At 38.6% G+C, this 11,599-nt stretch overlaps 1 protein-coding gene across 1 annotated transcript; it reads right to left on the bottom strand.

Moving 5' to 3' along the window:
* Positions 1-97: 97 nt before the first annotated feature.
* Positions 98-10,371, bottom strand: LOC110163075 (peroxisomal carnitine O-octanoyltransferase-like). The gene is made up of 16 exons (XM_055163967.1): positions 10,336-10,371; positions 10,057-10,181; positions 8,904-9,085; positions 8,225-8,349; positions 8,030-8,138; positions 7,728-7,821; positions 7,521-7,646; positions 7,148-7,249; positions 6,621-6,704; positions 4,452-4,559; positions 3,732-3,862; positions 2,945-3,068; positions 2,785-2,863; positions 1,949-2,042; positions 1,759-1,878; positions 98-1,103 (listed from the first exon to the last, which is right to left on the bottom strand). Exons 3-16 carry the CDS (start codon positions 8,912-8,914, stop codon positions 983-985), a joined length of 1,428 nt encoding a protein of 475 aa, XP_055019942.1. The 5' UTR covers positions 8,915-9,085; positions 10,057-10,181; positions 10,336-10,371; the 3' UTR covers positions 98-982.
* Between the last annotated feature and the right edge of the window lie 1,228 nt (positions 10,372-11,599).

The raw sequence follows: 11,599 nt of genomic DNA, 5'->3' as shown, positions 1-11,599 counted from the left end.
ATTCTCAAATTCTTATAATAAATTAGCTATATAACAGCTTACTGTCTTTTCTTACACATCGAGTTTCAGCATGAACTAAAGAAGGCAGCTGGTTTTAAAATGGGACAATGGAATGGATTAGAATTGGAATAAGTACTCTTTAATACGTCTTTAATAATGTAGTTATTCAAGAAGGAGCATCAATAACTTCATACAACAAGAAATTAATTAAAAATATACTAAACTTCTAAAAAATTACAGACAAAACTATACAATTTCCAATTAATGAGACTAAACAGTAATGACATTAATAGATTGCGTTCAGCATTCTAGAGTCCCTATAGCTCAAGTTTTATTTGGTGCAGTTATACAATCCCAAAAACATGACTGAAGTCAGTTGAAAGGACTTTATGCCTTAACATTATTATGGCAAATTTGTGAAGCCAAACTAATGAAATAATGACAAGGTTTGTGGGCACATCTTCCATAGAGTTATATAGTCCTCCATGTGAAATTCTAACACAACCTATTACTACCTTTGCATTGATGTGTGCAATCTTCAAGTGTATTTTCACAGGTTAGACCCTAAAACACAGTTAATAAAATTATAAGATATTCTTTAAATGATTGCCTATTTATTTATTTATTTATTTATTTTTTTTTTTATATGTTTATTATTTCACTTCCTGGTTGAACTCGGGCAGCAGGTAGAGGCCTATGACATGTAGAGGTAATTCCATAATTGTTACTTAGCAACCATAATGCAAACAAAAAAAAACTAGATTTCACAATTGTTATGATTAGATTAAAAAATGCTTAAACAGGCAAAAAAATATTCCTTGTGCGTAAATTGTCTCTAAAGTTTGGAATTTTCAGTGTTGAATAACATGACTGCTTTTGGACTCATCACTATGTCCTTTCATCATGTCATATAAGCTTAACAGAACAATATAGACCAGCGTTTGCACAGGTGAAGAGCATGTGAGCTTTTCTTTGGTGGAGCCTAAAGCTGAGCTGTTGTAGCCAGATGAAGCATTTCATGCAGAGAGCTTGAGAGGTTGTTAAAATACGTAGCAGCGTCTGTCCGATGGCAGGATTTCCACGCAGACACAGAAAATACAAGCCTGAGGGAACATAAAAACAGTTAGGTGGAATTGAGGAGCTCCATGCTGACTGATGAAATTGGCTCTGGAAGTAAAATTACAATTTTGCTTTTCTCGCAGACTTTTTTTTTCCAAAAATATTAAAATATTCAAGAGTTTTAAAGGTAACTAATGTATAATATGATTACGGTACATTATTAATACTTTCACTTTCATTGTGGATGCTTTTAATGCACTAAAAAAATTGTATCCTTACTGTGAGCAGGCTCACATCTTAGGCGGAGGGCCTCCTCCTGCTTGTTTCCATGAAAATGTTGTTCCTTTGGCTTTAATATTTCACAATATGGTGTAAAACTTATCTTTTAACATGGTTTAACATTCTACTGCCATGGAATCATGCAGGGAAATTGCCATCTCCAGAAAGTTACATAATACTGCTTTAAACTATGGCAAAAGTATTTGTAAATACAGGTTTTTGTATATTATAAATATAGGTCTTATGGCCATTAGTTTACACATGGTTAGTCCACAGCAAACTTTCAAAGTTTGATGAAGTTTTCTATAGGTGAAAATGAATGGGGATATTAAACCCAGAACCAGTGCAGTTTTGAGGTGACTGTTTCAGGTGTTCAATCATTTTAAACCCAATAAAATTTAGAAATAAATGTCCCATCACCTGTCGTCTCGAATACGATAGAAGACTCCATAGCCTTGATGCACCATCGGAGCCACTGCCCCCAGTACTGTGGTGTAGCCCACCAGGCTCGAGGACAGTACAAAGTTACCTCCTCCCCCACTAGACATAAGGGAGATATGTTATTGCTTAAACATTAAACAAAATTACAGGTGTACATTTGTCAGCATACCTTTTTGAATAGAGGGGGTCTTTGTAGAGCTCTGGAATGGGAAGTCCCTCCTCTTTAGCGATGAGGTAAAGGCCGAGGAGGAGTCTGTCAAACCCTGGTAACATTAGACATAACATGAGTAGCATTTGGTAATCAGACATAATAATAGAAATAATAATGCATCAGTTTTATAGTGGTTCTCTGGACACTCAAAGACTCTTTACAGAGCACTATTCATGCACTCCACACTCGATGGAGGTAAGCCATTATTGTACCCACAGCTGCCCTGGGACAGACTGACGAAAGCGAGCCTGCCAATCTGCTATTACATAAAGGCTGCTAACTACATAAGCCTGGCTCTTTCTGGCTCTCATAAGCCTGGTTTACTTAGAGGTTGATTACAGAAAAAGTTCATTTTAGTCAATCAGTCTGAGATCTTATTCAAAACCTGAACGTGGTACAGAAATGCTTTAACGACTGGGTTAAAGCCTGAATTATTTATATTTAAGCTAGTTTGATATTAACTCTGTTTCTGAGCCACTTTTTAGGGATCATCCCAAAGGTGTAGGGATGTTTAAATGTTGTATTATCTAATACATCACAATGCCTCCATTATTATAATTAGCCTATAGATTAAACAAATACAACAATACTTATATACTTATATACCTTTATATATATAATCTAAATAAAGAAGACCAAACTGGACCTCAATGAAATTCTGTGACACAACGGAAAGATTATTATTTTAGTTTGTAGATTATATTGTGACCTAAATAATCATGACTGCCAATTAACTGATTAAATCTGACTTTCCTACACAGGTGTAACTAATCTGATTTAATAGATGCACAAACCTTTTCCATCTTGAGCTTCTGCCATTAGTTTGTTGTGTTTATTAAAAGCTGATAGCATCGCTTTCCTCCTGGTATTCATCTAAAAGAAATAACATGTCAATATTATCATAAAACACATAAACTATCATCTGTTTTTGGTCTTTTTTTTTCAAACCCTCACGTCACATTTGGGGTTGGCCATGGCCTTGCACCACTCCACAGCCTCAGAGGTGCAGGGTCTCATCGTCTCTGTGCGTCCGTGGAAGAATTTACGTGTCATGGCCGTTTCATAACAGCTGCCAGGTCTGGGACAGAAACACTGAATCAAGTTCAAGTTAAAAAGAACCTGTTCCAGATTTTAAACTAAGGCTGTAATGATTAATCAGAATATCAGTGACTAATCAAACATTAAAATAATTGCTGGCTATTTTAATGCTTAGTTGTTATGTAAAGTTTACACACGGATTCACGGTAAACACTTTGATCACACTGAAAGAGAATTTGTGTCTTGTTTTCAATGATCTAACCAGAAAAACATGAATACGAGGCCTATCAAAGTAAAACACAAACTGTCATGATGATTGAAGTGTGTTCACAAATGTCTTGATTTCAGTTTGATTTCAATAAGCAGGTTCATTACCAGCAGCAGCTTTGAGTGCACTGCTGCTCAGGACAGGGGGTGCTCCTGCCACAATCTCGCCCTGTCGGCTTTGGGTCGCCCTACAGACAAAGGGCTGGGCCAGGAGCACATGTGCGTGAGGATGTGGTAAACTCACAGCAGAGTGTATACAGTCTGTGAGTGCTGAATAAGAGCAGACTACTGAAGTCAAGCACATCGGCCCAAAATATGAGTCAGCCCACCGAGAAAACTCTCTGTCCAACCCTGGCTGTTTGGAAAACAGGCAGAGGACCTTTGAAGTTAGTGAATATCTAGACTACGTTTGCTACACTTGACACAATCTTCTTACTCATTATAAAGTCGGTAATAGGCCAACTGCATCGCCAACTGGACAAAAGTGTCTGGATGCAGCTTCCTCTGTTTGATGGCCGTTTTTCCAAAAGCAGTAAAGGCGTAACAGACAATCTGTAGATCCCTCGTCTGCAAAACAACATCAGTATCTTGGTCACAAGTTCATATTAAATGTTTGCTCCCTTATTCCATTCATGTATTTATTTTTACTAAAATTAAATATTGAGTCAAAGGTATAAGTTTTCTGGTGGGTTTTCTGCTACTTGCTTGTCTCTGTGGAGAGGTCTTTGCTTTGCATGGACTGTTTCACAATATTGCATAAAAGCTGTTTATTTAGCATATATTCAACTACATGTGGTTTTATTGCTTTGAAAAACATGACTGTTTGAAACATGAAGCTTTAAGCCATGACCCATGTTAGAACATTGTTAGTTACATTGTTAGTAACCTCAACAAAGACATACCTGAAGAAATGTGCGAATGAAACAAAACACAATTCCAGGTATGTTTGTGATGAGGAAACAACAGTGTAACATCAATAGCAAATATTAAATATAAAAAAAACTAAACTGATAATCGACTATTAGAAATCACAAAATCTCAATTGTGCACAGCCAAATTATAAATATATATAGATCATAGACTCTTTAAATCATGAAGTGATGACATAATAATACATTTATCTAAAGTAAACATTTGTGTGTGTTTTTGAGCTCACTGTCTCCAGATATTGTTGTTTGGCGTGGCTGATGTCGCTCAGAGCTTCACTGTCCACAGTAAACACCAGCTCTTCGGGAAGAGGCAGAGGTCTCACAGTGTTCGGACCCTGAAACACAAAACCACATATGTCACAAACAAAACAAAACATTTAAACATTAAAAGACCCTTTACCAATTTTTTTCTATGTATCTGAGCAAAATGTGTCCTGTCCTCGTACATATGTTTTCTATAAGCAGAATCTTTCGTTCTGTCTAGATCTAAAGTGTTTTATTGTCTGATAATCAGGAAGTGCATGGTAGTATGCTAGTTGTTGTTAGCTTTACGATCGCTGCAGAACTCCGCTCTGGTCTCTGAAAGAGCACTTATCGCTGTGAATAATTAGGATGCTTGGAATGCATAAGTTGAGTGATGAAAAACTATCGGTCGGCAGTGCAGGGGGAGAGTTGTTGACCTCTACTGGAGATGTTGTCAGACTGTAGAAGGAATACTTTGAGGATCTCCTTAATCCCACCATCACATCATTTTAGGAGGAAGCAGAGGCTGAGGACTCGGAGGCGGACTTGTCCATCACCCTGGCTGAAGTCACTGAGGTGGTTGGCAAGGTCCTTGGTGGCAAGGCTCCGGGGGTGGATGAGATCTGTCCTGAGTATCTTAAGTCTCTGGATGTTGTGGGGCTGTTTTGGCTGACACACCTCTGCAACATCGCGTGGCAGTTGGAAACAGTGCCTCTGGACTGGCAGACCAGGGTGGTGGTTCCAGAGGTTGTGTTCCAACGATAGGAAAATCACACTCCTCAGCCTCCCCGGTAAGGTCTATTCCAGGATACTAGAGAATCCATCCAACAGTCGAACCTCGGATTCAGGAGGAGCTGTGTGGTTTTTGTCCTGGTCGCAGAAAACTGGACTAGTTTTACAACCTACATCAGGTGCTTAAAGGTTCATGGGAGTTTGCACAGCAAGTTCACATGTGCTTCGTGGATCTGGAGAAGGCATCTGACTGTGTCCCTCGTGGTGTCCTGTGGGGGGTGCTCTGGGAGTATGGGGTCCAGGGCCCTTTGCTAAGGGCTGTCCGGTCCCTGTATGACCGGAGCAGGAGCTGTGTTCACATTGCCAGCAGTAAGTCAGACCTGTTCCTGGTGCATGTTGGACTTCACCAGGGCTGCCCTTTGTCATCGGTTCTGTTCATTGTATTTATGGAGAGATTTTGTAGGTGCAGCCAGGACCCAGAGGGGGTCCGGTTTGGGGACCACAGGATCTTGCCTCTGCTGTTTGCAGATGATGTTGTCTTGTTGGCTTCATCAAACCAGGTCCTGCAATGTGCCCTAGGGAGGTTTGAAGAGGCTGGGATGAAAACCAGTTCCTCCAAATCCAAGGTCATGGTTCTTGACCGGAAAAAGGTGGCTTGTCCTCTCCAGGTGGGTGAAGAGTCCCTGTCTCAAGTGGAGAAGATCAAGTATTTCAGGGTCTTGTTCACGAGTGAGGGGAGATGGAGTGTGAGATTGACAGGAGGATCAATGCGTCGGCAGGCAGTGATGCGTTCGCTGTATCGGACCGTTGTGGTGAAGAGGGAGCTAAGTCAAAAGACAAAGCTCTCGACTTACTGGTCAATCTACACTCCTACTGTCACCCATGATCATGAGTGATGACCGATAGACCGAAAGAACATGATTGCGGATACAAGCGATTGAAATGAGTTTCCACCACAGAGTGGCTGGGTGCTCCCACAGTCACACAGGAGGAGTTTGTAATAGAACTGCTGCTCCTCCCCATCAAGAGGAGTAGCAGAGGTGGCTAAGGCATTTGTTCCGGATGTCTCCTTGGTGCTTCCTTCGGGAGGTGTTCTGGGCATGTCCCAGTGGGAGAGGTCTTAGGGACAACCCAGGACATGGAGAGACTGTCTCTCTGCTGGCCTGGGAACACCTCGAGGTGCCCCTGGAAGAGCTGGAGGAAGCATGTGGGGAGAGGGAAGTCTAGGCCTCCCTGCTCAGACTACTGGCCCTGCAACCCGGCCCCGGATAAAGCAGAAGAAAATTAATGGTTGTGTTGCTTTCATTCTGATGTAGTTTTGAAAGAGAACACTGATTGGCCTAGAGCTTTTTTTCTTTGAGATCTGCTACACTGGCCACTGTTTTTACAGTGTAGTATCTTAAAAACAAACAAAACTTTACCTTCCATTCACCACCTGTGGCTTTGAGCTGCTGATCCAAATACCAGCAGAAAGACACAAGGACCATAGCGTCATAAGGAGCGTGCTGCAACATTAAAAAATTTAGATATTGAGATCAGAGGGAGCGCCCATGGTAATACATTATACATAAGATAATGGAGACAAACCTTCACTTATTAAGGCAAATCATTAAAGGTGCACTGTGTTACTTTTCTGATGGGGGTTTGACACATGCTTTTCTCAGTGGAATATTTTTGGGTTTGAAATGTTTTTTTGGAATATTCCACAGTATTACCTTACCAGTCTTGCATTTATTCAATTACAAGTGTTTCAAATGCTAAAAAAAACCCCTCAAAACATGAATTCTTTTTGTGAACAGAGTCACCTCTCCACAGCTCTGACCTCTAACTTGGCCAGGTGGCATTACTTGTTTGTTTAATGGTATAATGTTGAACATTTGCAGTTAAAACTAATTTAAATAAGCAGAAATATACATTTAAAAAGTGATTAAAATGAACAGTTACTCACGTCACAGTTGGATCCAAAAGTGCCGTCTGAATACACTATGGAGTTGTAGGATTTGTCTCCCCAGCGAATGGTGGGGTTACCGACCATGGCCTCCAAAGTCATCTGCATTTAATCACATGGTTTATGTCACTAAGGTCGACTAGATGAGCAGAGCTAGCAAGAATAAAATATAAGTGTGCAATGTATCAAAATATTCATCAGAGACTCTGGTAGCACATTTTACAGCCCAATAATCACATTATTATTAAAAATGTAATTCTACCATAGAATACTCTGACCCATCCTCCATCTCTTTTATATAATATGTGCAGTTTCGATTGTTATGATGCCACATGAAGTAAACTGAACTTGCATCATAAAATTACACTCTTACATTTGTGTAGTTTTGAGGTGTGGAGTACGGTTTTGTTTCATCCAAAGAAATGACAAACAAACTGCTCTGAATCAACTCCAGGATGTCCTTATTGTGCGGGTCAATATTTATAAGATGCTCCCGGGCCTGCAGTACAGAGAAGACTTAGTACAGAGTTTTAAACAAAATCGCAAATTATTCTAAATAAATGTAACAAAAACAGCTCGCCTTTGCCCACCGAGTCCTCTCCTCTGAAGTGAGAGCTGCCACTCCATCGCCCTCTGCTCTGTTCTCACAACACTGTTTCACGTAGCTCAGCTGCCTGAAGAACACAACATACATCAGAGATAAATACTTCAACATGTTTTTAATGGGTTGTGTTAACAAATCCCTATAGTTTAAAACTGAGCTGAAACAAAAACTGACACAAACTTCAACATCTTCTCCGTAAACATAAATTTAAAAAAAGAAATACTTTAAAAAAATATAAAAGCTTCAAAAGTGATGCCATTATTCAATGGTAATAATACCTCAATAATTCAGGAGGAGTTAGGATTTCCCCATCATACAATCCATCAAACATAAAAATCCTCCCACGACACAACACGACTAGATGTGAGGGACATGCCCCTTCAGACTCTGCAACAAAGAACAGTGGTTTGTTAAGTTAAGTGAATTAAGATGAGCAAAAATATTGCTTGAGGTGAATATTTTATATAGTTTACCCATTTTGAAATAGTTTTGTATGCTGTCCTTTGTGATCCCAGGCACTTTACAGGTGTTAAACAGCATTCTGAACTGGTCCATGTCCAGTGGTGTTTTTCCAGCTTTCTGAGGAGGAAGTCTCTCACTAAATGTACAAAGAAAATGATCAACTACCAACATTTACATCTCAATATTTTTCTGATAATTATTTTACAGCACATGCTATAAATTTACCCAAATTATTGATTGCTCATAAGAAATAAAGTTTATTTCCCCACCAATTCTCAAACATTAAGATGAAAAAATGCATGCTTTCTTATGGTAAAATATTTTACAATATTTATGTTATCTGGTTTGTCAAGTTAAACCAGAGGCTTGCCTAAACCCACTCCCCCTGCCTCTACTTAAAGTACTTAAAGGTTAAAGTTTAAAGATGCTGTACCTTCTTTTTACAGTCTTAAAAATGTGAAAACCTGAACTAGTCCTTTTTAATTGGTTGCAGAGGTCCAAAGTTATCAATTATATAATTAATTTCGTACATAGATAAATACAAAATGTATTCATAAGTTATAGACTATATAAGTTTAATGCCACATTGTGGAACATTCCTGGCACAGTAATAACATTTCCACAGATTCAAGTAAATGGCAGACCCTCCCATCAGAAAAGTACTCAGTAACAATAATACAAATATCTTACGTTCTTATCATGTCCCAGTAAATTAGAGAATGCCAGGTGCTGATGCTGGCTCGGTGCAGCTCGACCCCCTCTGCGGGGGGCCAGCAGTGTTCCAGGTAGGGCGCAGGACCTCCAAAGTTCACATAGAGCTGAGAGGGAGCACGCACCTCCAGGTAAGCTGCATCCAACCACCACTCCTCCAACTAAGGAACAAGACAAGGATGATGTTTAGATAAAGATGACAATGTAATGTCATCTCCCATATGTTACTGCCATATGAACCATCTCACACTCTGAGGACCTCAGGGACCGGCCTCCTGCTGGGGACCAGAGTCAGGACTAAACATGGGCTGTCAGCGTTTCAGATTCATGTGGCTAAAACCCGGCGCGGTCTTCTTGAAGATGTGAGACAGGTCTCTGCTCTGACAATATTTAAATCCACCATTAAAACGGTTCTGTTTAGCTGTGTTAATGACTGAAAGGTTTAAAATTCTGCACTCTTCTCTTTTAATATTAATTTAATTGTGATTATTTATGTTTTGATTTTTTTGTATAGTGATTATATCTTTCTTATTCTGTAAAACATTTTGAATTTGACTTTGACTTTGTGTACGAATTGTGTTATACAAATAAATTTCCCTTTACTGACAGGGGGTCCCCCACCTGCTTGTCTCCAAAAAGATGTTATTGCCTTACCTGAACTGCTTGGCATTTAACCTGTTTATCTTTTTTGAATTTATTATATTTTTATTGATAAAATGTACCTTGAAAAACAAGCATTCAAACTGTGAGCCTCTTGTCTCAATGGAGATGAAGTTTAAAGATTCACTGTTGTTGTGTTGCGTTGTTCTGTTGTGCAACATTCCATGCACTAATATCTCACGTTCCGGACACTCCCAATAAAATACACTCTGAACATCTATATAAATATGTCTAAATATGAATTTTCTTTTGAGGTGTTTTGACTAGTTTAAGTTATGTTAGCAGGTCTATTTTTTTATTGTTGCCACCTTAACTATACTTTCTTACTGAATTGTAAATAAATAAATAAAACTGAAACAAAAACAATAAAACTACTAAAAACATACACACAAACAACTCAAATAGGTACATATTGTGAGGATTATTATTTTATTATGTATACTGCAAATGCATAATGTAAATAACAGTTTACCCAGTTTCTCTTCTGGTTGGCTCTCTGTTGTAGTTTAAGATGCAGCTCTTTGCCAATGCCTTCTTCAAACCTGTGCACTGTGTCAACTGTGGTTTCAAACTCCTCTTCAGTTGCAAACGGTTTTACTAAAAAAAATAAGATTGCTTTTTTTTTACAATGTATTCATAAAACACAACTCTTATAATGAACTATTAAAGGTGCACTGTGTATTTTGTTTGTAGTAGAGAATACATAAGTGCATACTAATATGAGATTTTGAAATGAATTAACTCTAAAAACCTTTGTTCAGTTGACAGAATTCAACATCTTTTGCTCTATTCACAGTGTGGCAATAAACATATCTGTCTCTATGGTGACAAGCAGCTGACACCACCAGGTCAGGTCTGTGGAGAGGCAACCCCACTCATCTAAAGACAGTATGTTTTTCACAAATGCAGAATAAATATTTGGAACTTTCCAGGGAAGAAAAGCAAGAACATCTCCATGGACTTTTCCCCCAGTAAGGTTACATAGTGCATCTTTAAAGTTGCCAACAAACCTGCATCCAGGTACTTCTGAAGGCTCTGGTGTAAGCAGGGCACAGGCAAAGGAGGAAGCTGGTCCTGGTACTGAAAAGTCCGCTCAGGAATAGACTTAGACGGTTTGCCATGTCAGCCATGCCTGGAATCAGAAACACAATGAATTTATTTTAGATTGTCCATTTAAGTATATTGCATATCTGCATTATATATTGACATTATATTCAAAAAGTCTTTAGATTGAAGGTGTAATACAACAATCCACATAATTGGAATATCATGAAAAAGTTCAATCTTTTTTGTCACTCATTTCAGAAACTCAAACCCATACATTATATAGACTCATGGCACATAAAGTGAAATATTTTAGTTTATTTCTTGAATTTTGATGATTATGGCTTAATGAAAACCCTGTTTTTTCTAATATAGGTTTAATAATTGTACAAACTACAAGAAGTGGGAAAGTTGCAAGAAAAGAAAATGCTAATCCCTTGACCTGGTTTATGATTAGGACTATCTGTGTACACTGAACTTGTACAAAAAGCAGGCACAAAGTTCACTGTCTGCAGCTGTCCGTAGCCTTTATATTATATATCTAAAACCGAATACCATAATATAAGGATAGGTAAAGCTGGTGACTGGAGGGATGATCTCACAGTTGATTGAACATTTGTTGGGTCTTTCTTGACAATTCCCGTGTCAAAGCTAAAGCACAAAAAATTTGAAAATATAAAAGTACTATTACATTGTGAATTTAGGCTTATTTTTATTTGTTTATGAGTTTTGAGTTCAAACAGGTCCAGATTCACTCCAGAATGTATGAATGAAAAAAGTGGGTTAAAGCATTACCTTTACCCTACTTATATTGTTCAGTTCACATGAGGTTTAATATCAGTGGGTACATTCACAACTAGAATATTCAGATCTCTCACTCAACAATTAGATCTGAATTGTAGTGCGTGCTTACACCGTGCACAAGAGAAACCTGATCATCAAAAACACCCGTCCTGACATGACATTAGAGA

The sequence above is a fragment of the Boleophthalmus pectinirostris genome, unplaced genomic scaffold (genome assembly GCF_026225935.1).
Source record: "Boleophthalmus pectinirostris isolate CB_2022bp ecotype Guang Dong unplaced genomic scaffold, ASM2622593v1 HiC_scaffold_6, whole genome shotgun sequence".
NCBI classification, from domain to species: domain Eukaryota; kingdom Metazoa; phylum Chordata; class Actinopteri; order Gobiiformes; family Gobiidae; genus Boleophthalmus; species Boleophthalmus pectinirostris.
This window is presented reverse-complemented; position numbering and strand designations above follow the sequence as displayed.

Coding starts and splice junctions, on each gene's coding strand:
- LOC110163075 (XM_055163967.1), bottom strand. Junction 6,705..7,147: donor CTTTTGGATCCAACTGTGAC/GTGAGTAACTGT, acceptor TTAATGTTGCAG/CACGCTCCTTATGACGCTAT. Junction 1,879..1,948: donor GACCCCCTCTATTCAAAAAG/GTATGCTGACAA, acceptor CCTTATGTCTAG/TGGGGGAGGAGGTAACTTTG.